Source organism: Carettochelys insculpta, chromosome 13, assembly GCF_033958435.1.
Source record: "Carettochelys insculpta isolate YL-2023 chromosome 13, ASM3395843v1, whole genome shotgun sequence".
NCBI classification, from domain to species: Eukaryota; Metazoa; Chordata; order Testudines; family Carettochelyidae; genus Carettochelys; species Carettochelys insculpta.
In genome coordinates this window covers 22,317,911-22,341,543 of record NC_134149.1, presented here as the reverse complement: position 1 = coordinate 22,341,543, position 23,633 = coordinate 22,317,911, and the positions used below count along the sequence as shown (strand labels likewise).

General features: G+C 45.3%; 1 protein-coding gene across 1 annotated transcript in view; it reads left to right on the top strand.

The window, feature by feature from the left end:
- Window positions 1-23,633, top strand: part of LOC142019985 (vascular endothelial growth factor receptor kdr-like) — a 196,069-nt gene that overhangs the window by 130,606 nt on the left and 41,830 nt on the right. The window contains exons 13-19 of the mRNA XM_075007461.1: window positions 2,570-2,863; window positions 5,666-5,812; window positions 12,288-12,413; window positions 13,594-13,700; window positions 15,200-15,335; window positions 18,036-18,140; window positions 21,540-21,653. Coding sequence (XP_074863562.1) covers window positions 2,570-2,863; window positions 5,666-5,812; window positions 12,288-12,413; window positions 13,594-13,700; window positions 15,200-15,335; window positions 18,036-18,140; window positions 21,540-21,653 — 1,029 coding nt within the window. The remainder of the gene's footprint in view (window positions 1-2,569; window positions 2,864-5,665; window positions 5,813-12,287; window positions 12,414-13,593; window positions 13,701-15,199; window positions 15,336-18,035; window positions 18,141-21,539; window positions 21,654-23,633) is intronic.

Genomic DNA, 23,633 nt, shown 5'->3' with positions numbered 1-23,633 from the left:
AAGGTCTGTGTTGCCTCATGTTGTCTGCCTCACCCCCCTTGTTCTTTCTACACTCTTTGTGGCTGACAGGAGGCGTCTCCACTATCCTGACAGGCTCAGACTTGGAATTTAGGAAACAGCAGAAGTTTTAAATTATATAGATTATTGTGAAAAGCACAGGAAATTAAAACCAATTAATTCCTTGTAAATACAAATAAAACCAGACTTCCCTTTTAATTTATGCTGACATTTTATCTTCCCCCAGTGGTGCATTCCCTGTTGTGCTAGGGAATCCTGCACTACTAGCATGAGTATTGCTACTACTCGTCTGTAATACAATACAGAAGACAAATGTGCACAGACTGCTGATAAAAGAGAAAAGGCCACATGATTGGTTCTTACAGGAGACTTATTAGGTGTCTTATAAAATAGTGCATCTGTTCAGAGAGACAGCATTAATCACATCTTAGGTTCAGAACTGTGAAAGCATAGTAGTCTAGAGAAGGACTAACCTATAACATACTTTCAAAGTATAAATTCCTCCGTAGACAAGGCAGGAGTAATAAGAGAGGGCAAAAAAGAGTTTTTTTTTCTTTCCACTGTATCTAAAAAATCAATAAGTATTCTAATGGAGCAGACAGAGCTTCTTGAAAGGCTAATGAGATGGAAGAAAATAACAGAAGCACCAGCTAAAAATATTCAAAATGCTAAATAAAAAAAAGGCGGCAGAACAAACGGAAAATAAAACAACCCAACGCTGTGCTCCCAGAATGTTAAGTGAGTAGAAAAACATGGATGTGAAAAGTTCATTGGAAGGCAATAAAAGTGAAGAAGCCTTTCATGATTTTAGCTTGGAAAATGGCACAGCTTAAGAACTCCTCAAGCCTCCCCAGGAAGAGGCTCAAAGATCTGTGTAGGTGTGCAGCTAGCATTCCCAGCCCTAGACAGCATATACACAAAGGCTAATTTCCCCACAACAAACAGGAAAGAAAGATATTTCTCCTCATGGTCCCTCAGTGGACTTCACTCTGTGGATAAAAACCAGGATCAGGCCCAACTATGGGGGAGACAAAGGGGGCAGTTGTCTTGGGGACCAGCTTTTCAAAGGTGCTTGAAGCTCAGGACACGGCTGCTACTTTGGCACCAGCAGCAGCAGCCAGAGCTCTGGGCCCCTCTGAAATATTGTGGCAATGTGGCTGTGCTGCTCTATGTGACTCTCAAGGGGGAGGAGCCCAGTGCCACTGAATGCCTCAGGTTCCACCTCTCTGGCCCTTGGCCCCACCCCTTCTGGGACATGGAGTCAGGCCCCCCTCCCACTTTGCCCTGGCGCCCAGGGTGGCTGTCAGATCTGCTGACCAACATGGCCAGTCCTGGTTGGAGGACTATTTAGAATGAACACTGCCTGAGTGTCCTGTCTCAGCAGATGCTGAATCTTAAGGAAAATCTGGAAGGGAGTCTTCAAAGATCTCCATTTCAGTTGCTCCAAAATCTTGATCTGCCAATGGAAAGATAATTCCAGAGCACACTGAGTTTATTTTTAATGGACTCCAATTGTGAAAGGTCCATAGGGTGGACAGGTCACTGGAAATAGAAGGAAAGGAAGGAAAAGAGACTGTTTAATCACACTCCAGTTCTCTGGTATCTCATGCAGAGGGTGAGGAAGATGTTTTGGTGTCAAATTATTGGGTCCTTACTCAGAAACAACTTATTTTGTCTTCAGTGGGATTCACATTGGAAATTAGCCCATGGAAGTTTTGTCAAGAGTAGAGTCTCTAAAAAGGAAAAAAAAAATGGTAAGGACCCTAGATTCTGTCACAGATGAATTCACACAGCCTGGTAGCTGTGAGCTGTATTTGTGTCCGTTAAAAGTTAAGTCTGCAAGGATTTTTAAATCATCTGTTCAGTTTATCCATTCAGTGATCAAATGCCCATTGAGGCAGATACGATGAAGACAAATATTGGTATAGTGGAAATAGAGGCTTCTGTGGTTGGGAAAATGGTAGAATTGTACAGAAAGACAATGCTGGCTGTGAATAATAATATGAACTAGGTTCTTTGCTCTGATAAAACAATACCTTGGGTCTTTGATTGCATATCAGGCTGCCTGGATAGCACTCTCACTGGATTACATGTTAGTTACTTTAGCTTCAGTTTATTAATTTTACATATACATTTTAATAAAGCAAAACAGAAGTTATGTAGCACTTTAAAGACTAACAAAATCACTTACTAGGTGATTTGTTAGTCTTCAAAGTGCTACATGACTGCTGGTTTGTTTTGTTAGAATACAGACTAACATGGCTACCTCTGTTACTATGTAAATGTTAATTAACTACTGATAGTGTACTTCTTAGTACACTCGGGGCCAAATTACTAAAGGCTCATATAATGGCAGGCTGTGGTTACACAGTTACCCCATATGCAAGTACAAATGCCTGTTTGCATATGCAATTGCAGGCTTTGCGGCAGGCATTTTTCTGGCTCGCTCCATTACAATGGCCTTTGAAATTTGGCCCTCGAAGTGAAAACAAGCATTCAAATATCCTTCCAGTTGTGCCTTAATTCTAGGTGTGTTTTCTCTCGCCCTTAGATGTGCCTTTGGGTCTGCAGACAGACCCACAGATCACCGCCATTGTGGGGAGTGATGTTCAGCTGACCTGCAGAGCCTCCATATACATTTACAATCACCTGGCGTGGTACTACCCATCCTCACAGGTGGTGCCCGATCGCTTCGTGCAGACACAAACCGACAGATACTCTATTTCCTTGACACTGGTCATTAGTAACATCACGGAGGAACACGCTGGGCTGTACAAGTGTGTTGCTCAGAATCAGCACAACAGCACAGGTGTACTAAAACAGCACACCCAGCTCAACGTTAAAGGTAGGCCTTTTTATCTGAAATCAATAGCTAATGGTACTGTTAGTAGGGGTGCTGAGCATCTGCCACTCCCGCTGATGTGCTTGAGATCAGCAGGTGCTCAGCACTTCTCCATATCAATCCCTATAGGTGGGCATTGCCCTGTACGTATATTAATTCTCTGTTACCACTTGACTATGATCAGGCCTATCCATGTAGGACCTATTATGGGGAAGGATCACAAATGGCTTTGAGACTCTGAGACCTATTTACCAGCTGTGTGGGTCAAATCATGAGCTGGTGTAAATCATTATAGCTCCAGTGAAGCTGATAGAGCTACACTCATTTCCATTAGTTGAAGACATGTCCCTGTACGTAGAGGAATCACTTAGTCCATCTGCTCCGTCCTCCTGACATGCTATGCAGCCGTACCTAAGCACCATAGTATAGGATAAGTGGGCCACTTAAGACTTACAGGGGAGAACTGGTTAGGGCTGGCAGAGTGTAGTACTGATGGTGTCTGACCAGAGTGCCAGCCCCTGCTCCTGTGAAAATTGCTGTGATATCTTTAGTCAGCAGAGGCAGTAACTTAACAGCACCAGACTCCCCTAATACCATGCTGGGGCACTGGTTTAGTGTGGACTCAGTGGAACAAGCACTATTTACTATACTCCAAACCTCACCAACATGTCCTTTGAGTGGCCCACCCATGCGGTCATGCTTTGTTAAAGCATCCCATGAGAGCCCATACTGTGATGATTACCATGCTTACATGTAATATTAAAAAGATTTAGACCCATCAAATGTCATTGTAAAAGACATTGGCAGGAGCAGGGAATAGAAGTGTACCACTCTTTACATTTAATCGATGGCAAGTTTTTCTTTTCTGCATCTGGACTCCAGGAATCCATCTCTTTAAATTTAGTGTTAACAATAAATATTACGTAGCTCAGTGTCTCTGGTATTTGTGGATATCAAAAGACAAGGGGCTGGAATCTTGTCGCAGTCTCACACCAGTGTGCACCTGCTAATTTCAGTGGAGTTTCTCTTGATTTATACTTATGTGAATTAGGGCAATTAGGCTTAAGAAGTAGGTGGTACCAGTAAAACGGTTGTAGGGCACCAGGTATTCTCAGCTGTCTTCTGCTGGAGAACCAAAAGCACAGCACAGAAATGGATGGTGGGGGAGACCTTAAATAAACAGTAGCTCCTCATGTAGTACAAACCAATGTCCTTTACAGGGAGTTTGACTGTGATCTCTTAAGCTGAATTCTACACTTAGGTTACAAGGTGAATGGGCACTAGAGAGACAGACGGGTGCAGACATGCTGCATTAAATCCCTGCCTCTCAGGTTAGGACCAGCAAATACTATGTTAGCTACAGTAATTTTAAATAAAGCTGTAACTAGCAGTTTAAATGTAGTGTCCTTCATGAGTACAGACAGAGACATTATCATGGGATTCGCACACACAAAATCCTCACCCACACTATAGCTGCAGCTAGCACAGTTCCGATGCCTGCGTGGGCAGTGTCTTGGTGATTTATTAAAACAATAAATCAGTGGATCACTCTTCTCTTTCCAATAGTTCAAGTGGGGAAATATACTCTGACTCCTTCTGTCATTCCCTGTACTGGCCTCTGCACCCATAACTAGCGTCCTTCCCACACCTTCAGGACAACCAGGCATGCAGACACTGAGTCCTTTTCTGCACATTGCATTCAAGCCAGTCACTTTCTTTTCCCTGGTAGATATTTTTGTTCACTTAGTCAGATTTCCACCTACACAGACACCTACACACAGTTGCTGGGAGGAGGGGTCAGGGAAACAACAGCTAAGCTGTTAGTACTGATACAGAAAAGCTGGGATTTTGAACATTGACTTCTGTGAGTTACCAGTTTTTCATTTGCCTGTAGTGGCTGGGAGACAATTCATCCTGAGAGCATGCTGCACAAACATGCTATCCCCAAAACTTTTCTCCTTCCACCATGTAAAAACAACCACAGAGCCTTTCAAATTCTGCATGTATTCGATCCTCCTGTTTAGCCTCAGCATGCTGGCTCGTCTCCATGTATCTGGCTGCTTTTTACAGTGTACTTTGGGCTTTATTCTCTGGGGCCCTGGATCTTTTGTAGGCATTGACACCAATGTGAAATGAATACAAAGTGGGGGTAAAAATGCTTCCACTCTGAACTTTGCAATGGTGTAAATGACAACACAGAAGGTACTGGGCAACCAAGAATCCTAGCATTTTCCTCTCTTTTCTTTGCCTCTGTATGTTTTTGCTCTGATCTCTTTCTGGCCCTTAGTTTTTTCACAGGGACTAAATAACATCCAACTGTGAGTCCAACTTAGTGGGTGTGAAATGAAACAAAACCAATTTCCAGATTCTTACGAAAGACAAGCTCTTTGTTGGTTTTGCTCACCACACGCCTTTTCCATTAATAAGCCTTGTCTGCAGTCAAACACATTAGCAGATGGTCTTTATGTGCAGATGAAAATGTAAGTCTCTAGAAGGTACATCCATAAAGCCAGGTCTGTGCTATAGATTTCCATTGGTATAGCTACATCACTCAGCAGAGTGAAAAATCCACGTCCCTGAGCAAAGGAGTTACCTGGACCTAACCCCCATGTACACAGTATTATGTTGACAGGAGGCTTTCTTATCTCAACATAGCCAGTGCCTGTCATGGAGATGGATTAATTACACCAATGGCAGAAGCTCTCCCAGTGGCCTAGTAACATCTTCGCAGTTGAGCCACCGTAGCATTTTAAGTATAGCCCTGTCCTCAGACTGGTTGTATGTTGTTTTCCTTTATGAATGTAGCAAAGGCAGTGCCCTATATTATGCAGAACCTCACAGACCAGGAGGTAAACATCAGTGGCAAGATCATTCTGGAGTGCAAAGCCAACGGAATCCCAACACCTCATATTGCGTGGCGGAAAAATGGCTACCCCATTTCACCTGCATCCGGTGAGTATGCAGAAATGCTGCAGCATGCTAAGAGCTAAAAGGGAAACAATGGTAAAGAGCTTACAGGTTTGTGATCCATTTCAGTCTGGATTCTCCACTGCCTGGCATTTGGTGGAGTTATTAATAACAGTGCATGGGGAGTGACAAATGCTACCAAACCAGGATGCTGTCAGTGACTCAAACAGTATTATCTACGCCTGATGGCTAAGGTGGTTTGCAAATGGGTTGACAGATGCCAAAAGAACCAACTAGTTTAAACCATTGCCTGATTGTACATGCCCACTTTTGTGCAAGCCACTACTTGTGCTTGCAGAATTGGCCACAGACTTTCTCAGCATGTGCAAAATTGACACTTACAAGGAAAATCAAGGAGCCATGCACCCACCGTCCATGTCCAAAATGGTTCTTTGTGCGTACAAAAGGCTGGGCGCATTGCCACTTGCAAAGCAGTATTTAAAAATGTGAACTTGAACTTGTAGATGTTCTTAAGGCCTGACCCAGAGTCTGTGGATGTCACTGGTAGCATCTCCACTAAGGGATCACTTAGCTGGCTGCAGGGCATAATATACTGTGCCTTTATTTCCCTCAGCATAGAACAGTGATGAGAAACAGCTGTCAGCCCAGCCAACACCTACTGCAGCAGAGCCGCCACAGGTTTGGAATGTTTGCCTGGGCCTGACATGCTTTCCAGACTCCTCTGTCTTGAAATGCCCTTCATGTCATGGAGAAATCAGTATTAGTAGCAGGTTCTGTCTCTTTAGTTTTGCTTCTTAACTCAGGAAATCTAGACTCCTCCATAGCTCAGCTCAGACTGTTCTGAGCAGAAGCTCTTAACAGCTACTGAAGCTTTATAAATAATTCTGGAGGGACAAGCATGTAACTCATCCAACCAGTGGACCCATAAATAATATATCTGAAAAAAACCACCTCAGGGTAAATATTTCAGTGCTGTGCATGGTGAGATATGTGCACAGCTCTTGTTAACAACAACAGAATTCATGGGCAGAACACACTGCAAGCTTAAAACCTTTGGACTCAAGGCCCAGTGTATTCCCCCTGCCCTGTTAATGGCTTCTTCTTAGTAAAACAGATTGGCTTGGGATTGTGTGTCGTCAAATCAGAGAAACTGAAGCTAGCAACAGCTTAATTAAATAACGAGTAAGACAACTCCTCCCCCGTGCATGCAAGACTGAGCCACACAGTGGGTTCCTCGGGGCTTTGTCTCAGTTTTAAATGTCACAGGTGACAGGGTTCCCATGGTTTCCCTTGGGAGGCTGTGCTAGAGTGTTTGACATTACTGTCTCACTGACATTCAGCCTGAGACTTCCTTTGCTTCGTTGTTTGCCCCATTATGCCCTAGCCATGCCACCATCGATTAAGTTAGATAATTCATTTACCTGCTGACCCCTACAATGTGCCATGTAGGCACAGGCTGCTTGGGGAGGCATTGTGCCTTAGAAGGCAATACAGTCTCTCCCAAGCTCCTGGTGTGGAGATGGGACTCAGCATGAATTCCTCTCCCTCTGACGCACAGCCCCTCTGTGCTCCTCTGGCCTTGTCTAAACAGCATTTAGGGTTAATTAGAGGTTTGAATTTAATATGTTCTACTGAAGGGTTGGGGGATATAGGGGTGTCTGGGGTAGAGGTAGTACCTTTGACTCTCCGGCAGCTGCGCCTTTTCAGGCAGACATAAGCACTGGTCCTCACCCGCCACTCAACTCTCACTGTTGGCTCCTAGCAGCTGTTGTGCATTACAGCGACACCATCCCCAGGCAACTGTGTCAGCTCGCAGGCGAAACACAGTAAGGGGGGTCTGGTCTGTCTCACATACCGACCTTATGGAGGAACTTGTTCCTTCTCCCTTCTAATGCACAGTCTCAACAGCGAACCAGGAGGCATGGTGCTGCAAATCGACAACTCTTGTGAAGGCGGAGGAAGATGCCCCACTGCCTTGTGGGTTATCCTGGGAAGGAGTAAGGCTAAGGGAGTAAACCCTGACAGAAAGTCCGGAGGGGAGTCCTAAGGTGGTTCTGTGTCAACTTCTGGCACTATCCCGGCAATTCCTGCAGCTGAGCTGGTACCAAACGTAGAGGTTATCCTTTCCTCTGGACTATATCAGTAAAGCTGAGAGGGGGGGCCTGGTGTCTGGGCAGCCCAGGGTCTCCATAAAAATTGCCCAGGCTTACGCCTGGAGAGGTACTCCAGCATCGCTTGACAGCATTGAACCAACACGGGAGGCAACAGATACTGGTTATAAGCTCTTGCTCATTTGGCGTAGAGAACGAGCACCAGGGGCTGCTTCCAATGGTGGGAGAGATCATCGCATCTCACTGGACAGTCACCGCCCGCCTTAAGCTGGGCAGTCCCCAGCCAGTAGGGTACTGTCTTGCCACAATTCACTTGCCTCACTGGGTACATGAGGCTTAAGGTTCCCAAACCAGACAAGTGACTGAAATGAGCACCAGCCAAACCAAAAAGAAAATTATTAAGAAAAGGACATCATCAGAGTTTCCAGCTCACTTGCTGGAATGTACGGACCATGTTGACCGGTTTGACTGAAGATCTTCAAGACATCAGCGACACCCGAAAGACCGCTGTCATCAACGAGGAACTGAAGAGGCTCCAAGTTGACATCGCCACTTTGCAGGAGACGCTACTCACAGCTTCGGGATCCCTAAAGGAAAAGGACTACACCTTTTTCTGGCAGGGCAAAACCCAAGAGGAACCCAGGGAGCACGGTGTTGGCTTTGCCATCAGAAACGCCCTTCTGCAAATGGTGGAACTAGTCACGGGCGGATCAGAAAGACTCCTTCAGGTCAAACTTCAAACCTGCACCGGTCGTGTCTACCTGATCAGCGCTTACACTCCAACCCTGAACGCCACACCAGAAGCAAAGGACAAGTTTTATGACGAGCTCAGTGCTGCCATAGTGCAAATACCTGCTCGTGAACAATTGTACCTTTTGGGTGTCTTCAATGCAAGAGTTGGAGGCGATCGTGACTCATGGCCCTCTCGCCTAGGTCACTTTGGTGTGGGAAAAATGAATGACAATGGACAGCGTCTCCTCAAACTTTGCACATACCACAATCTGTGCATCACAAACACATTTTTCCAAACCAAGCCACAGCACAGAGTGTCATGGAGACACCCATGCTCGAAACACTGGCACCAATTAGACTTGGTCATCACCAGATGCGACAACCTCAGAAACGTCCTCCTGACACGCAGCTACCATAGTGCTGACTGCGATACAGATCATTCTCTAGTCTGCTCCAAGCTCAAGCTGAGACCCAAGAAGCTGCACCATTCTAAACCAACTGGAAGGCCCCGCATTGATGCCAGAAAGATGGCAAACTCAGAAAAAGCTGAAATGTTCAAAGAGACCCGTGAGGAGAATCTGCGTGGCAGCCCTGGGGGTGCTGATGCAACATCCAGATGGCAGCATCTGAGGGACACAATCTACAATACGGCCTTGTCAGTGTTTGGAAGAAGAGCTGGAAACATAAACAACTGGTTTGAAGCTAACTCCGATGAGATGATTTCAGTCATCGAAAAGAAGCATGCTGCACTTCTGGAGTATAAAGGCTCACTGAGTCAGAATACCCAGCAAGCACTCAGAGTAGCCAGAAAAATAGTACAGCAGACAGCCAGGCACTGTGCCAACAACTACTGGCTTAAGCTGTGCAGCAGTATCCAGACCTGTGTTGACTCTGGTAATCTCAGGGGAATGTACAAGGGCATAAAGAAGGCAATGGGACCCATCCAGAACAAGACGGCACCTCTGAAATCCAATTCTGGTGAAGTCATCACTGACAAAGCCAAACAGATGGAGCGATGTGTCGAGCACTACTCTGAGCTGTATCATGCAAGAACACTGTGGTTGATACAGCCCTCAATGGCGTCAAGCTCCTGTCAGCCATGGACGAGCTGGACCAGGAACCAACTGTGGTTGAATTGAAGAAAGCTGTTGACAGCACTGCAGTAGGAAAGGCCCCAGGCCAGGACGGTATACCATCAGAGGTAATCAAGTGTGCCTTGGACACACTCCTGGAACCCCTATATGAGCTGCTGTGCCTGTGCTGGAGAAAGGGTGAGGTTCCATAGGATATGCGGGACGCCAACATTGTAACCTTGTATAAGAACAAAGGAGACAGAAGTGACTGCAACAATTACCGTGGAATCTCCCTCCTAAGTATCACTGGTAAATTGTTCACTTGTGTCATCCTCGGCAGACTCCAGAAGTTTGCTGAGAGAGTGTATCCTGAATCCCAGTGTGGATTCCATGCTGAGAGATCTAGCATTGACATGATCTTCTCCCTGAGGCGGCTGCAGGAGAAATGCAGGGAGCAGAGGAAGCCACTCTATGTTGCCTTCGTCGACCTGACCAAGGCTTTTGACTCGGTCAGTAGGCATGGACTGTGTAAATTGCTCCACAAGATAGGCTGTCCACCACGGCTACTCAAGATGATCCAGTCTTTCCACAAAGACACGAGAGGAACCATCCAATACGACGGCACATCATCAGATGCCTTCAACATCAGGAGTGGCGTCAAACAAGGATGAGTCCTTGCTCTGACATTGTTCGGGATCTTCTTTGCACTCCTCCTGAAGCATGCCTTTGGATCCTCAACAGAGGGCATCTTTTTGCATACAAGATCTGACAGGAAACTGTTTAATCTTGCAAGGCTGAAAGCTGAGTCTAAGGTGCAGGAAGTGCTCATTAGAGACTTGCTGTTCGCAGACGACACTGCTGTAGTGACACACGCAGAAGGCCAGCTTCAAAAACTGCTGGATCAGTTCTCCAAAGCATGCAAGGACTTCGGGCTTACCATCAGCCTAGAGAAGACAAACGTACTTGGTCAGGATATTGCTGCACCTCCATCAATCAGCACTGACAATTACACGCTAGAGGTCATCCACGAGTTTACTTACCTCGGGTCCACCATCACCAACACCCTGTCGCTGGAGTCTGAGCTAAACAGGAGGATTGAAAAAGCAGCCACAACTCTGTTCAGACTTTGCAAGAGAGTGTGGAACAACAAGAAGCTGTACACTCACACCAAAATGCAAGTCTACAGAGCCTGCATCCTCAGCACCCTCCTCTACAGCAGCGAGTCTTGGACCTTGTATGCCCTCCAGGAAAAGAGGCTGAGTGTCTTCCACTTGCACTGCCTCAGGTGCATTCTTGGGATATCATGGAAGGATACAGTGCCCAACAACGCTGTCCTTGAGCAAGCTGGAATTCCAACCATGTATACCCTCCTCAGGCAGTGGTGGCTCTGCTGGCTTGGCCACGTCCACAGGATGAATGATGGAAGGATCCCAAAAGACATCCTGTACAGCAAGCTAGCCTCTGGCAAAAGACCTCCTGGATGCCCCCAGTTGCACTACAAAGACGTCTGTAAGAGGGACCTCAAGGAGGTAGACATCGACCCAGATAGTTGGGAAGAGCTGGCAGACGACCTCAGCAGCTGGAAGCAGGAACTACACAAAGGCCTTCAGAAGGGCAAGATGAAGATCAGACAGCTGGCAGAGGAGAAGTGAGCCCGTAGAAAGGACAGCAAGGACCTACCAGACACCCACTACATATGCAGCAGATGTAGCAAGGACTGTCACTCTTGTGTGGGCCTCCACAGTCACAGTCAATGCTGCAAACGATGATCTTAAATGGAGTTATGAAGGGCGCGATCCATAGTCTACGCAGACTGAAGGATGCCTTGCCTTGCCTACATGTCATGGGAACATTTTGAAGAGCGCAGACACACCCCTTATCCCATCCTTGCTCCACTCCTCCTCCTCCCAGCTGAAGCTGGAAGCAAAGCCCAGGTGTGCATGGCCAGCAGCCGGGACCTGGCACACAAAATTGGCAGCTGAACCCCCCGCACATGGGCCCAAAACCAGGTCACTGTTAAAGTCCCAGGTGCACAGGGACACAGCCAGGACTGGGTGGCAGCAGAGTCCCAGCATGCAGGGAGACAGCTGGGACCATGTGTGCTAGGCCACGATCTTGGGGGTGCTGCAGAATGCCCCCACCCCTGGTTCCCACACCTATGTGTTCTAATGGCATCTCCCCAAATCCAGTGCAAGCCCTGGGCAGGAAGAGGAGAGGCAAATCTGCAGGTGTAATGGAGAGCAACATTTGTCCAAGGGAGCTCATTCTGAGTTCAGTCATGCCCCATTGACTTCCCTGGGAGCAGTATTAGTTGCATGAATAAAATACACCTGTTCTGCACAGACTGCTAAGTTGTCACTGTGACGTTAACATGACAAGCATGTTGAGAACAGGTAGCCCGGGTGTAACACATCACTGCAAACAAAGGTGAATATAAACATACAGCATTACATGGTCTCACCTGTCTGCTATTAGAGGTACCAGAGCAGGGCTGCCATGGGCAATGAGGTCTTTTTCAACACAGCTCCTTTGAGACATGCTTTCTTGACAAATAATAAAATGAAACTATCTCCCCCAATGCAGGAATTTCTATGGAAAATAACACCCTTGTCATTGAACGAGTGAAAAAAGACGATGAAGGCTTCTATGAGTGTATGGCTTCCAATGAAATGGGGCATGACAGCACATCAGCATTTATTAAAATACAAGGTGAGTTCACAAGCTGATGCCCAAGCTTGGTGAAACAGGCTTAGCTTGAGTTACATCATCTTAATATAATCGACCCAAGGCAAGAACAATTTATGGCTGGGTTCGGGGGAGGGGAAACATTATATAGCACCCCCTACACAATCTCCTCCCCTCCCGCCCCCACCAGAATAAGTGGAAACTGTCCAGTGAGTTTATAGGGTCATATAAAGTCTTAGGACCTGATGCGGGTCAGTACATCTTCATGTCTGGAATGCCTTGATAATTACTCTATCACTGACACAACATATGCTACATAAAGGCTACTTCTACATATCTCCCCTTCTTTGAAGGGGACATGGTGATCAGGCTGATGGGAGATTACTAATGAAGTACTGTGGTGAATATGCAGCACTTCATTAGGCTCTAATTCTCCCCTTCAGCAACTTCAAAGTGTCAAACTTCAAAGTGCCGGCATGCGTGTAGTCATGGGCACTTCGAAGGAGTAATTCTGGGGAGTAAAGGCACTTCAAAGTAGCACAGGCAATTCAAAGTGTGCACGGCTACACGCATGCCAGCACTTTGAAGTATAACACTTTGAAGTTGATGCAGGGGAGAATTAGCCTAATGAAGTGCGTGCATTCAGCACTTCATTAGTAATCTCCCATCAGTCTGATTACAATGCCCCCTTCAAAGAAGGAGGCATGTATAGACATAGCCAAAGTGAGGTATAGTCAATATAACTTGAGTGTTTCATGGGAAATTATTTAATACTGAGGTTCTCAGCCTTTTTGTACTGGAATGTCCTTAAGTTCACCTCCTTTTAACTGTGGGCCACCTTCCAATTAGTCATAGGAAAAGAACAGAATGGCTGCAATCTCCGACACCTGTTCTTGATGTCTAGGTTGAGAAAACAGCGTAATACTTAAAGCACTTGGCACTGATAACATAAAGTAATGGAACTCAGTGGATCTCCTTCCCACCTCTGCCAAACCATTGTCTCAGTGATTCTTGGTTAGAGACTGTGTGCTATATTACTGCCTACAGCATAGAAATGAAAAGGTACCCAACACATGCCATGGCATCTCCTGGCCACCATTTTTCTGAAATGATGCGTGGCTGATGGAACTACACATTTTAGTTAGTTAGTTAGTTGGTTACAATGTTTGCACTGAATTTAAAATCTGCTATGTTTAATCTACAGGCTCTGAAGAAAAATCTAATATTGAAGTTATCATTTTGGTCTGCACTGGCCTAGCAGCTACTCTTTTTTGGCTTCTTCTGACTCTTTTCATTCGGAAACTGAGAAAAGTAAGGGAGCTTCTATATTGGACATGGAAATGAAATGGGCTACAGCTCAGCTCTGGGCTTGGATCCAGTTAAGACTAACCTCCATACTTCAAGATAGAGGTTGACCTGGGACAGCTGGTGACAAAACTACATGAGCTGTTCTCGTGAAATTTCAGACCAACAGTCATCTTGATTAATTACTTGACATTGTGTGAGATCAGCTGTACTTATTGTATTTCTGCCATCCTGGTCAGCATCCAGTCAGCTCAGGAAAACTGACCTCAGCCTCTTTTGGATCTGACATGAATTCAGAAACATCCAGGCATTCAAATCCTAAACCCCCTACAGTAATGTTCTGGTTTCAGCCCATCTCGATAAGGCTCTCCCTAAAATGTAGTTGGTGAGGGGAGCACTGGTTTAAGCATTATTGTAAGATGTTACAGTCTGTTATTTGGTCTAGAGCTGGGCCCAAACCACAAAGGTTCATTGTGTTTTCGTGGCTCATTTACTCATTGCCCTATGGTTCCTGAGGTTCCAAAGAAGTCAGCTCAAAGTTAGGTGCAAGGAGCATTTGATAAAGTAAATCAAATTAGGTTTGTTCTTTCCTGCTTGTACACACAAAAATGGATACACGATACTCTCTCTCTTGTCTGGATGCAGTCCAAACCACAGTCTTAGTGTTGATCTTCCATAATTTGTATGAGTGTTCACCACATTTACAACAGAATAAGGAAGGATTATTTAAGTTCAAGTGTTTCTCTAGGTTAACAGAGGTGCTAGACCCAGTAGATCTTGCGTCTTTATACACACCTGCATTAAGTGGGCACAAGGAGAGTGTAAATCAGACATCTCTCCTATATGACTCTCATTTTGCATCATTTTGGCACCCATTTTAATCAAAATAAATGGGACTATAAAGTTCAGCATCACAGAGAATCAAGCACCATCCTGAGATTTACACCTGTTTCTAAAGCTATCTTGATCTGTAAAGGACCTGGAGAACTGTCCAACATCGCACTCAGAAATGTAGCTTTAATCTTCAGGATTTTCCACAAGTGGTGGCAGTGTTGGGTTTCTCTAATCATGCCATGGTGTCCAACCAGTTCTGATGCAGTAGCCTTCACTGTTATGGTGAACTAACCACATTATTCTGAAAATATATTTATTGTTTAAGGCAAAAAGCCACACTCAACTGGCCAACTAGCCACATGTGATTAGTGGCTAGCATGTTGGACACCATGGGTCTAATGTGTGTAGAGACTAATAATATCTTTATAATAATAAATAATAGTATCTTTAAGGGATTTTCCAAGCATTAGTTAGTTTAATGAGGAATAAATTGAAGTATGGCATTGACTAGAAACGTCCATAAGCCACAGATGAGAGAGAGTGTCAGACCCAGAACTAGAGTTTAGGGAAGTCTGTGTCCTAAGCCTTTGCAAATTCCACTTGATTACACCTTTCTCTCAACTTACAACCAAAGTGCAAATACTGTGAATCAGTTATTTTCCTGTTTTTAGCCTGATGCCTCAGATATTAAAACGGGATACTTGTCGATCATAATGGATCCAGAGGAAATGCCCCTTGATGAGCAGTGTGACCGTCTGCCATATGACAGTAGTAAATGGGAGTTCCCGAGAGACAGACTCCGTCTTGGTAAGCAATACAGGCATTACTGATGTCAAGGATGGTGATATTCCATGTCTCTGAATGTCAGATCATAGCAGATGACAGAAGCTACCCGAGCCACTATGGCCTGTGCTCTTCTATCCTTGGAGGAGAACTGACAATGGTTGCAGAGTCAAGGATTGTTCTCCCTGAGAGTGGTGCTAAACATACCTTTATAAAATAAAGGTGCCATCTTATAGCTACCACCTGCCATTGTTCTCAGTGGACTTGAAGCCAGCTTAAGGAAGACAGTGTCCCTTGGCAGAATTGGAAACACCCTCTTCTCTCAGGGAAGATGGCAAACATTTAGAAAAAAGGTAGGTCTTTATGAAATAGTTTGTAGAAGAATGTTATTCACCTACTTGAAAGGAAACAACTTTCCATTAAGAGAAAAAGTGACAGAAAAAAGGTGACTGTTACATTTTTAGTCTTTTTGGAACCTGCCTATTGAGCAAAATCCACTCAATAGAGATGGCAAGGAAAAGGCAGGGTGTACAGCACAATTTAGAGACTAGGGAGTTGGGGAACACTGGGCTGTGGGGAAAGCCAAAGGAAGGAGGAAATGGTGAGGGGTTCAAAGGAATGTGACAGCTGGTGGTGGGGAAAACTGGCCAGTCTGCTCTGCCTGCTGATGGCACCTCCAGAGGGGTGAAAGCAGTCAGAATGTACTGGTGAACATGGCCCTCATTGTCACAGCGGGGTAGCCATGTTAGTCTGGAGCATCACAAATAACAAGCAGTCCTGTAGCACCTTAGAGACTAACAAATTTATTAGGCAAGGAGCTTTCATAAGACCCACTTCCTCAAATTTTGAAGTAGACAATTAGAATCCAGGTTTAATGAGTTGGAGGGGGGGAAGGGAAGAAGGAAAAAAGGGGGTTGTTACCTGTCACTAATAGGATCAAATTTATGAATCAAATTAAGAGACTGACCAGTTTCAGTCTCTGCATCAAAGGATGAATGGGCATAAATCCAACATCAGGAACTGGAATACACATAAACCTGTAGGGAAACACTTTAACCTCCCTGGACATTCAATAAAGGATTTCAAAGTAGCCATTCTTCTACAAAAGGATTTTACCATAAGATTACAGAGGGAGACATCTGAATTGGAATTCATTTGCAAATCTGACACTTTTAAATTAGGCTTTAACAGAGATCTCGATTATCTTATGCATTACAAGGGCAATTTCTCCACCCTGGATATTCGCAGGAATGGCACACATCCTACTTAATTTAATTTGATTCATCTACTGGTCCTATTAGTGACAGGGTTTTTTCCCTCCTTCCTTTCACACACAGTCCACACTGTATAAACCTGGATTCTGTCTACTTCAAAATCTGAGGAAATGGGTCTTATCCATGAAAGCTCTTTACCTAAATAAATGTGTTAGGCCGCGTCTACACGTGCACGCTACTTCGAAGTAGCAGCGCCAGCTTCGAAATAGCGCCTGTCACGGCTACACGTGTTGGGCGCTATTTCAATGTTAACATCGACGTTAGGCAGCGAGACGTCAAAGTCGCTAACCCCATGAGGGGATGGGAATAGCGCCCTACTTCGAAGTTGAACGTCGAAGTAGGGACCGTGTAGACGATCTGCATCCCGCAACATCGAAATAGCGGGGTCCGCCATGGCGGCCATCAGCTGAGGGGTTGAGAGACGCTCTCTCTCCAGCCCCGGCGGGGCTCTATGGTCACTGTGTGCAGCAGCCCTTAGTCCAGGGCTTCTGGCTGCTGCTGCTGCAGCTGGGGATCCATGCTGCATGCACAGGGTCTGCAACCAGTTGTCGGCTCTGTGGATCTTGTGTTGTTTAGTGCAAGTGTGTCTGGGAGGGGCCCTTTAAGGGAGCGGCTTGCTGTTGAGTCCGCCCTGTGACCCTGTCTGCAGCTGTTCCTGGCACCCTCGTTTCGATGTGTGCTACTTTGGCGTGTAGACGTTTCCTTGCAGCGCCTATTTCGATGTGGTGCTGCCCAACGTCGAAGTTGAATATCGACGTTGCCAGCCCTAGAGGACGTGTAGATGTTATTCATTGAAATAAGCTATTTCGATGTAGCGTGCACGTGTAGACGTAGCCTTAGTCTTTAAGGTGCTACAGGACTGCTTCTTTTCATGGCTCTAATTGTTCAAATAAAATAAACATTGAAAGGTGCACACTATATAGCTTGTAGATGCTAGGGGGGAAAATTGGGAACATTCCCTTTGTGTTTCTTGTAGTGTTCATGTCAGTATTTTTAATAATTAAAATCACACAGTAAGGACACAGTAGCTTCCAAGTCAAAGCTACTTTGCAGGAAAGTTACAAGTTGAGCACATGTCAATAAGTGCAAGTTTGGAGAGTAGACGTTATTTGGGTGCCTTTGCTGTGCATTTTTATACCTTAACATCACTGGATTTCTACTTCAACCTGAACTCTGCACTGCTTGGGTTGGGAAGGGTTGATATGGGGAAAGCTGTACATAATGTTTTTACCTTTATGTTATGTCAGCCTGAACTCCAAATGCCATTTTTAACTGGGAATTATATTACATATCGCATGCAGATAATATATACTGTCCATGCTAACTTATTGACTATTAGTCTGTACCACACCTGGGCTCCAGTGTCTTGTGTTTTTTCCATGTTCCTCTCTTCTCTGATGCAGACTGTCCACAGTCCCCTGTGGCTCATCCTTGCTTTTTGCTTCCCTAGGTAAAACATTGGGTCATGGTGCTTTTGGGAAGGTCGTGGAGGCATCTGCTTTTGGTATTGATAAATCTTCAACCTGCAAAACAGTCGCTGTAAAAATGCTCAAAGGTACATCTCTCTCCGAGCTTCTCAGACAGTTCCTCTGGGTACACGTGGGTAGCACGGTTTCCAATGCACAGCTCAAAACCAGTCCCACATGCATTGTGTTTGGAAGAGAGTGGGTTTGCCAGATTGGAGCAATTAGTCGCCCCTGCAGGGAATGTCAATGTGTGGGAAATGACAAGTGAGCTGCACGCTGTGCCACTGATTTAGCCTTGCATTCCTAAACGAGGCAAGTGGCAGCCTCCAGGTCCTTGGCGTTAGGCGGGAAACACTTTACTGAGTGTAACTGCATTAGTCTGAAACTGTATCTAGCCAGCTGATCCCAGCCCTTCCAGATGTGGAACACTTGAAGGGGCTGTAAAGAAGTGCTGCCAAGGGAGTGAATTAGAGACAACTTTCTTGTAGTTATTAAAATGAGAAGGAATGTTTTTACCATCCAGCTGTGGGGCTTGTAGCATATGCTGTTTCCAAATGACATGTACATGCAAAGCCTCTACAGACAGTTTGTGAATAAATACATCATCTGTCACGTTGGGTGCATGGGTTTGTGGGTTTTAACTGTTCACTTGGGTTCTTTTCAAATATACAAATGATTTTCTTTGGGTGGGACTACACTTGCTGGCCCAAACTTCTGTTCATAGCAAATAATTGCTCAAAGTGCTGCTGTTTCGTGTTGCTGTGTGATAGCATTAATCCGTTCCACTCCACAATGTAGGATGTTCGCTGATATCACAACATTGTAGCTTTTGTTACCACCTGCTCTTCCGTTCCTCTGCTACCCAGCCCATCCCCAAGTGCCAGATCTCCTTAACTTGCCAGTGCCACCTTTCTGTATCTTCTCTGAACTCGCTTTCGAATCTCCCTCTGCTGCTATTTGTCCAACTCTATGACCTTCTCCAAGACCTGACCTGCAAATTCCCAAAAGCCCTCAATTGATACAACTCTGTCCTAACTCCTCCAGCCCTGACAGTTCCTGGACTCATCTCTCCCTGGATGGCCTCCCAGATAATCCAGCCTAATACATTTTCTGGCACTGCCTTACACCTTCCTCTTGGTGACTGCTCCAGCTTTCTGCTTTCACTCTAGCCCCTCTTTGCCATTCAAAATGCCATCCCCACCTTGTATGTAGTCAGGAGTAAACTAGAACCTCTGGTGGGAATCTAGAAAAGAGAAGGTGCCAGCATTATAGTGATTGCATCATACATGTAAATTCCATGACGTTTGTTGGTATCTCCTTTAAAATGGAAGTGACTGTGTAAATGTAATAGACTGTCATACAATATTTCAGGTGATGTTCAATTGAAATACTATTGGGCTGGTTCCCAATTCAGAGACATGCAAATCAGGGTGAATGCTATGGAAATCAAGGGTGTTAAAACTGGTGTCAGCTGAAGGGAACTCAGGCTTGGAGTACATATCTCTTTACAAGGCATAAGAAATGTTCCTGGACAATTCTGCAAAGAGAAAAAGGCCAAGTTTGTCAAAATTAATCATTTGTTACAAGTTATTCACTCTGGTCTAAAGCCAACCAGCATACAAATAGACTGTGCGCAAAGACATGACAACCCAGCATTATCCACCCGCTTTTGTTTGTTTTTTTGTTATCAAGAAAATTATACAAAGATTATAGTAGACAATTACTCGTTAAAGTCCCAACTGTATGGAAATTATATAGTGTTGGCAGTGGGATCAACACTCAGGAAATGTCCATGGAACTCAGACAAGGCCTAGTTCTCACAGGCTGTGGTCTGTCCCCTGACTTTGTGAAGTACACATTGGACCTCTAGAGTCCGAACTTCCATGGTCCAGCAACATCTGTGGTCCAGCATTCTGTGGGTGCTCTGAGGCTGGAGAATTCACAGGGAAAGGCCAGGCATCATGCTCAGCATTTCCTCCCCTGCCCTCCCAGAGCTTCCAGAGAGCCAGAAATAGTTCATTTATGGTGCTCAAGCTCAGGGAGGGAGGGGATCTATCAGGGACAGAGGAGATGCTCAGGGGAAGAGGCAAGGTGGCTGTGGAGCCCACGGCCAGGAGTGCAGCCCTGTGGGCGATGGGGGGATTGGAAGTGCAGTTTTGGCAGCTACAGGGCTAGGTGAGCTCCTGCTGGGCTGTGCTCCTGGTCCCCACCCACAGGACTCCACAACCACCCTGTCTCTTCCCCTGAGAACCTTCCCCAGCCTGTGCTTGGTCACTGCCAGCACCTCTGCTATTACTAAACCAGGCCTCACAGCTGGCAACAGTACAGGGTCCAGCACTAACTTCCCCTGGCCCAGCAAATTCCCTGTTTTGGGACCGGTCAGGTCCTGAGAGTGCTGGACCAGAGAGGCACAGCCTATACAGCAGAATCTTGTTAGTGTTTCATGAAGCTGTGTACTTCACAGCTCGTACACAGCTTATGCCACACTGCCCACTTGTCAGGAATGATTTAATACCAGTGACAGCCCTGTAGTAAGGTCTCATATGAGTGAGACTTGGTTATTTTACAAAAATCACTGGAGCTCAGTGAATTGCACACTATGGCTACATCCATACTACAGTGCTCTTTCAACAGAAGTTACAGTCAGAAGAGATCTTCCAACAAAAGTTTGCAGCCACATACAAAAGCACATCGCTCTGTTGATCCGCTCTGTCGACAGAGTGGCCAGACTGCCCAGCCACTCTCTCGACAGAGCAGCCAACCAGAAGCACAGCAGACAAGGCTGCCTGTGACCTGGGAGTCCTGTCTGCCAACAGAGGGCCCCCTGGAGCATCCACATGGATCTTTTGTTGACAGAGTCCATCCAGAAAGGTGTTCTGTCTCATGGGGGAGAGGCAGAAGGCTGTCAACAAAAGTGCCAAGTTCTGTTGACAGTATGTCAACAGAACGCACTTTTGATGCAGACACTCTGTTAAGTTTGTCAACAAAACTCTCTAGTGCAGATGCAGCTTTCGGGGCTTGACTTTCAGAAGTGTGGGCAACTGGAGCTCCCCTACTCAGAATGATAAGAGCTAAGCTCATGTGAAGTACTATTGCAAAGAGATTCTACTAAACTACAATCACCAGCATTGTGGCAGAATAAAGCCATTTTCTCTGCATTATCTCCTGCCATTTTGGATGTGTTGCAAACTTGCAAAGTTCAGTTCTTTGGAAAGGCTCTCCCAGTATCTCGGTGGCATTAAAGAAGTTCTACTGTAGGACAGCAACCCATTGTAACCCCATTTCAGACTAGACAAGAGGCTTCTAAGGGGAAAAGTGTCATTTCCACTACAGAAGGTCACAGCAGAGGAGTTCTTAAGAGACTGAGAGGTAGAGATAGCGCAAATAACCTGGGTGTGTTTTGTCTTCAAATATAAACAGGATTTTCTGTGTCCTGTTCCTAATATCCTGCTGTGTAAAGATGGCTTTGTCCTGTTTATCTTAAGCAGAATGTGCAACTACCAATGAGTGCAAGGCTTTAATGTCCGAGCTGAAGATCCTCATCCACATAGGACACCATCTGAATGTGGTCAACCTGCTGGGAGCCTGCACCAAAGCAGGAGGTGAGAAACCATCCTCACACAAAGAGCTCAGTAAATCTGTGCTTAGTATTTGCATTTGGTTGCAGTAGTAAATCTGCAGCCATGTCACCTGCACAGGTATCAACTGGGATAGGACAAAGTCTACTCTGCTTCATAAGGAGAGGCCCTTATTCCCAAAACAAAAAGGAAAATCTTCATTAGCTACTAGGGCTCATGCCCTGTGGGAGGGTCTAAGCCATGAATGGGGGTTATTATCACACATACATGCATGTTTAACTTTCCAGTCGATGGAGGGCAGCAGCATACACACATGAGCTGGTGCCCAGTACAAAACAATGTAACCTGGCAGTTGCCACTAAAGTTGGGTTGTGGCAGAATTTGGCAATGGATAATTCATAGTCTCTGAATTTCTTTGTAATTTGTCCTCCCTTAATTTTCTCTACTTTTCTATCTATCTAAGATACTTATTTGGCCCAATATCTGAGCACCTCATAACATTTTATGTACCTTGCCTCACCACACACCTGTGATGTTGGGAAGTACTAATATCTCCATGTTACAGAAAGGAATATGAGGCACAGCAAAGCTAAGTGGCTTGCCAAAGGTCAGGCAAAAAGTCCATGACAGACCAAGGACCTGACCCCTGGGTCTCTAGTATCCTAGCTACTGCCTGACCACTGGTCCATCCTTCTCCTGAGTAGCCTACTCTTTAAAACAGTATTGGTTCTCTTTGCTTTATACTCTTAATTGCAAGGTAACATCTACCACAAATGCATGTTCAGTGTTTAGCATGAACCCAGAACCTTGCAAAGCCAAAGGGCGAGGGGGGGGAAGCAATGTTTTTTTGGTAGTTGGCAGGATGACGAGATAAATTGTCCTCCAAATCAGATGTTTTCTGGTTCACAGTACACTGTGATCCCAGTTATTCCTCATTTTGAGCCAGACTTTGGGAGCCACAGATTTGGAAGATGCAGAAGCACTGATGACTGGACAGCCACATTGATCTGAAATGTTTCGAGGATTCAGAGGAACAAGCAAGTCACCCCTTACACTGGGCCGCTGACCAGTGACTTGGGGAGGAACACTGTGACCTAGCGTGGTAGTTCTTCCTGTCAAACCAAGCCCAGAAAACTGAGAAACAATACTTATAAAATGTCAGTGTGGTGGCTTATCATAACCAGATGCACAGAACAGCCTCACACAGCTATTGCCACTAGTCATTAACCTGAACACTAAAATGACCCTAATATTTGCACCTTATTGAGGTCTTACAATAGCCTGGTTCATGTGCATAAACACGATCCTTCGCCTATAGTGACTATTTATTGCTTGAGTGTACTTGTCCCCATGTGGTACTTGGTATCCTTGCTGAAGCACTGATCAGCTTCTTTCTCTATCCAGCTCTACCCACAGCATTCTTCTCTGTGAACAGATCTTACTAGCTGTCCAAAAGTCACAGATAAAACCAGGGGAGCAAGAGACTGGGGGTGGAACCTAAGTTTCCCACATGATATTACAGAGCTCTAACTGCATAGCCTATAAGCAAGCTCTAGTTTGTTTGCTTTTAAATGATGCCAGGGGAGACAGAAGAAAAATAGCCTAGAGCTCACTAGATAGACATTGGGATAAGAGTTTCCATTAAAATACCATTTCTAATCACAGGGCTTTCTCATTCCTTGTTAAGTTTTATACAGCTTGCAATAGTACTCTTGATAATTGTTCCTATTAAACATACTCAATACAATATTTTAAAAATATCTGCCCCTTGCAATGTCGCTTTGAAACACCTTGTCATAGCAGCCGAAGTTAAGCAGTTAGCACTAATGCATGAGTTAATATGCTTTAGAATGAGGAACTAAAATTTGAAGATGCTGTGTCTAGGAAATATTTCACAAGCATGAATAAATCACTTAGTGGTACTTTAAAGTCATGCTGGAATCTGCATTTCCTCTGACCATCCACTAGCCAGATTTGACTTTAGTTTCTTGAGAAAATGTTCCA